This window comes from Cariama cristata, unplaced genomic scaffold, assembly GCF_000690535.1.
Source record: "Cariama cristata isolate BGI_N322 unplaced genomic scaffold, ASM69053v1 scaffold342, whole genome shotgun sequence".
NCBI classification, from domain to species: Eukaryota; Metazoa; Chordata; class Aves; order Cariamiformes; family Cariamidae; genus Cariama; species Cariama cristata.
In genome coordinates, this window is record NW_009601868.1 from 42,430 (window position 1) to 47,612 (window position 5,183).

The window sequence follows — 5,183 nt, forward strand, 5'->3', positions numbered from 1 at the left end:
CAAAAAAGGAAAATATTTGCTTAAACTAGGAGGTTCTTTCTAAACTGTTCCTCAGTGAGGTTGCACCTTAACTCCTGCTGCCACCAGAACTTAGGTCTGTCCATTAAGGCATCACAACGCATTTGGGAATCAGACCACAAAGTCTGCTCCTGAGATTATGCATCTCGTCAAACAAGGAGAGAAAGAGGCAAAGTTGCCACAGATAACAGCCTAATAGCTGCAGCACTGACAGCAGAAGTGTAAAACTCAGTCACAGTTCTCCTTCATCTTGAGGAGATTCCAGTTCTCACTTCCCACTTCTCCAGAACATGTAGGGTCATCAGACTAGAAACTACTCTGCTGAATCCCTACCTTGGCAATGCATGAATCATAAGATCCTGGAGGATGAGCAGACAGGACTCTAAAATTCTACCAAATATCTAGGGTGCCAGCCTTTGGTTCTCTCTGGACTTTTTCCACATGGACTGCCAGGACAACTCATGCAGACAGCTTGCTCCTAAAAACCTTTTTCCCAAAGATGCCTCAGAAGCAAGCTACAAGCCTTTTACTCCTGTAGTGCCAGCAGTCCCCTCCTGTCCATGCTCTCTGCCATCACTCCCTATCACACGGTAAATGCACATCTATGAGACTCCTGGAGAGGGAAGGCAAGATGGGGAAGTAAGACAAAATTAAGCCCACAGCCCACTCCTCATTTGAATTGCCTTAAAATTTCATAACTTGCTCTGGCAGAAGCAAGTCCCTTCTAGTCTTCTCCTCCTCCTTGCTGGAAACTCTCCAGACATGAATAATTAGTGGATAGGCAATGTTTTTTCTATGCATGTGCAAAAACCTAGCCCTTCAGGGAATCATGGAACTAATCATGTTTGCGCTAAGGAGCTGTATCACCACATAGTGTGTGCGTTGGTATGACAGTGGAAGGTCCACTGTAAGAAGTTACATGGTCTACCAAGCTGTCAAGACTAGGCACCACTGTACGGGAAAATCATTGGATTTAAAAAAAAAAAAAAAAAAATCAAAGCAAAACACAAAATTAATCCCTGAAGACAGCGACTGGAATGCAACTCCTTCAATACTGCTGCATAAGTGCCTGAACCAATTACTCACCCTCTTGCCTGCTCCTTTTCTTGCCCATGGCTCTTGCATTCACTGCTGAATGTCCCAAGCTAAACTGGAGGGAGTAGAAAACCTCAGCTTTCTCCTCCCCAGGAATGTGATAGTTGCAGTTAAGGATGTGGCAAATAGAGCTATAACCCTCTTCTGTTGGAAAAGGCAACTGAGCATAAGTTTGCTGTGCCTGAAACAACTGTTCAGTTATTACATGTAAAGTGGGCTCCCACAGGCCAGGTTTTTCACTGAAAGTGGCTGCTGTCTCTGCTGTGCTTGATGCTGGATTCAGAGCTGTGCTTAGAGCACTCCAGTGAGGTTCGGCTTTTCTGGGGATCCAAATGATCTCTACATCTTGGTGGAGTCTAGTCAGTGCATGGTTCCTTCACTTCCCCAACTGCAACACCTCCCTACAGGTATCTGTGCCTAGCTCCAGACTGACATATAGGCTGAACATGGAGACAACTTGCGAGCTTTATATGCTCCCAGTATTAAGCAGCTCTGGAAAGCAGGATTTCTAGATCATTTCCTTGCACCTATGTGTCTTAATTTTTCCTAACACCCATTTTAGGTGACAAAACAGATGTTCTGGACATCTCTGTGGACATGTCTGTAACTTAGCTACCCATTTCCTAAAGCAGGACTCACAGGAATGTGGTGAGGATAAGCCTTAAGTACAGGGAGGCCTAATGAGATCGTATAAATAAGACAGAGATCATTTCAAGATGAATCCCAGACATATCTGGGATCGCATCAGTATAAGAAGAAGTTATATTGTATTCAGATAAAATAGTTTTAAATTAAAAGTTGACATTCATATGTCATCTTTCCAACATGCTTTACAGATCACTGGAAGAAAACATTTTATCCATTAACCATGGGCTCCCTTTAAAAGTATTACCACCAAAGACTGCTTAGACATTGCAACAGCACTGGAATTGAGATGATGAGATTTTTCTGATATTTGTTCTAATCTAGGAGTTAGAGAGGTTGCAGAGCAATGGAGGAAGCGCAGTTTACACTGGAGATTGATATAATGAGTTTTCATGAAGTCTTTTATGTCGAAGCCAGCTTATGATAGCCTCATCTAAGATAGTATCTAATATCAATGCAGCATCTTGTTATCTTACCACATTTACCATTCACACTCTCTCTGAAGTTATCCAGCAAAATTACGCTTTGTGGGAGCCACTGGCCTCAAATTTTTTTGCCTATTTCAGTTCTGACATTTAAATTTATCTCAAACTAACTGGGGGTAGGAGGTGACAATTTTATTTCATAAAAACTTTTGAAGTTTGGACCAAAACAGAAATGTATCTTTCATCATCTTCACAAAAATAGTTTCAAAATATCTATTTTCAGATCTAAGTTGCAGGGGAAAGTCTGTAAGAGCTGAGACTGGCATGGGAGATCTATCTGTTTAATTCTAATTCAAACTAGAAATCTTCATCAGATCAAAATACTCTGAATATACAAACGTACAGGAGCTTAAACCCAGACATCCTATACCACAAGCCGGTGCGCTAACTCCTATATAACATTCTGAAGAGTGGATTTATTGAAACTATATCAAAAAGCTTCTTGAAAGTACAAATAGGTTTACTTCATTAGTTATATTTACTGGAAAGTGTTCCCACCTTGTTCCAGCTGTAAGCTACAGAAGCAAGTACAAAACTGAAAGAGAGCAACAGTTACCAGTGAGAACTTTCCTATAATACTGAAAGCTAGAGGAAAACATTACCTCGCAGATCTAGGCCCAGACCAGCAGTTGTCAATCCCCACATCACCTACGTTTTGCCTTCTTAAGGAAAAGATCACATAAAATGGCAGCTCTTGATGTGAACTTCCCAGCTGGGGACTCGGACTGCAGAGGTCTTTGTGTTCTTGTGACAATTTAAATAACTATATACAAAACATAACATTACAAACTGATTTAAAGGACATTTTCCCTTTGCGCAAAGGTGCAGCATAAAAGCTCTGTTAACCAACTCGCCACTTAAGATTCATACAAGTCCATAAAGCAGGTGTTAAATAGATCTTGTCTTGATCTCTTCAATCTGGAATGAATATTATTCATATGATATTCATATGAATTCATATGAATGAATATTATCTATACTGCCAATAGATAGACACCAGCTTTTAAGATATACACAATCATTAATTGTCTGTATCAAGATCAGAGGCTGCAAAAATATCACTGTTTCATACTTTATTTCATTAGCTAGTATGATGGCTTAAAGAATCAGGTCCATGGCTTCATCTGTTAACCTCTCACCACTGAATGCTACACTTGGCAGATCTGCCTGCATGCACATCTAGATACTGCTCAGAACTGCTCAGGCAGCAGTGAAATACTCCAGAAACCCATCAGAACGTAATCGAATGGATTATGAGTGACAGAACAAAGCAAAAAATACAACAAACACATTTGAAATGGGAAACCACCCTTGAATGCTAGGCAGTTGGTATCAAGAGAATATTCAGAACAGGCCTTACCTGTGTAGTGCACCACACACGTCTGACCCTTCTTTGGAAACGTCCGTCCTGTTAAAATTATAAAAGGTTATTCTTTGATTTTTCTCTGATTGACCTGTGCGGCGAGGCAGGTTTATCTTTTAAGAGGAAAATGCTAGACTGATATTTCTATTGACTATGTGCTATCAAATCACTAACATGCAAGACACAAATGGGTACGGTTTAGGGTAAAAGGTCCCAGCTTGGCTCCTATTTAGCTCTTAGACCAAATAATATCTTCCTTCTGTAATTTTCCCTATATATGTGTACATTATATATGCATTTACATTCTGTAAGTGCGAAAGGACTGTCAAAACTTCATGGATTATAACCATAAAATTCTCGGAATGTTTTTGCTATAACTTTTCAAATAAAGTCTTAGTTTGACATTGTGAAAAATTCCATTTGCATTCACATTTATAATGCCTTTTGCTCAAGACAGCTCTAACAAGGGCATCTTTAATAAGCAGGGAAGGGTTTTAAAAAATTTTTCACATACAAAGGCTGTTTAATTTTGTAGCATGGGGCAACAGTAAAGCAGTGATACACTGAGTTCTTTTAAGAGCCTGGTAGCTCCTCCTAAAATTTTGATACTGAAAGGAAAAGAAGGCTTAAATTGTTTTCTTGCAACTGGAAAACAAAATTACTATTTCCATTTTACCTGTTCTAGGTACTGCCAAAGGCACTAAAAGCTAGGGGAAGATTTTCCAGCTCCATTAGGTAATGTTGGCCGGGGGAGGGTCCAGGCTCAGAAAAACTTAAAAGTATGAATGAGACAGATTATTAAGGAGAACCCTTGCAGAAAGCTAGAAACTGGGGAGTCAGATAGAAACTGAGGCTCATATCTTAGTTGGCTTTCTGGCCTCTTTAGTGTGAATTAACACAATAACAAGTTATGCATTACAGGGAATATCGCAGGGTATAAAACAAGTAACAGATAAGCTACATACTTAGGGCTTCTACGCCAAAACCACCATGAGCAGTAAATGGCAGAAGGGCAGGCTAACACGATGAACCGTCATTTATAACATGAAATTGAGAAGATGGTGCTTCCAAGTGTCATCTGAACAGCCTCGTTCACCAGTTTGGCTGACTGGGATATCTCTAGCTGTGGGCTGCACAAAACGCAGTACAATAGGTATCCAGTTCGAGCACCACTGTACTCTAAAGTGGGATTCATCTCATTTAACTTTAGCCATCTAAAACACAGGCAACTATCATATGCCAGTCTCCTGGGCTTCCCCTACTGACAGTGGAGAATTAGCAGTGCTTTGAGAGAAACCTAGTCTATCCAGAGAGAAGCAAGATGAATTATTCTCCGGAGATGACTACAGAAAAAAAACAAGACTGCTTTAGACTAGCCACCTAACCTGAGAAAAGTTACGTGAGATGAATCCTACCCTTGGTAAAACAGGTATTATTCAAAGGATGAACTATTATACAGAGATCTGAGAAAAGGAGTATCAGACCTTACTGACACATATTCTGCTGTGCGAGTATAACACCAGTAAAGTCAATGAAGCTGTCTTCACCAAATTCACATCAAAGCTGAATTAAAAGCA

At 40.2% G+C, this 5,183-nt stretch overlaps 1 protein-coding gene across 1 annotated transcript in view; it reads right to left on the reverse strand.

The window, feature by feature from the left end:
- The window catches only part of FKBP1B (FK506 binding protein 1B, 12.6 kDa), a gene marked incomplete at its 5' end in the record, with an annotated part of 46,043 nt that extends 42,392 nt beyond the window's left edge, over window positions 1-3,651 (reverse strand). Inside the window, one exon of the mRNA XM_009710602.1 lies at window positions 3,604-3,651. Within this exon, the coding sequence (XP_009708904.1) occupies window positions 3,604-3,651 (48 nt within the window). The remainder of the gene's footprint in view (window positions 1-3,603) is intronic.
- Window positions 3,652-5,183: the final 1,532 nt, after the last annotated feature.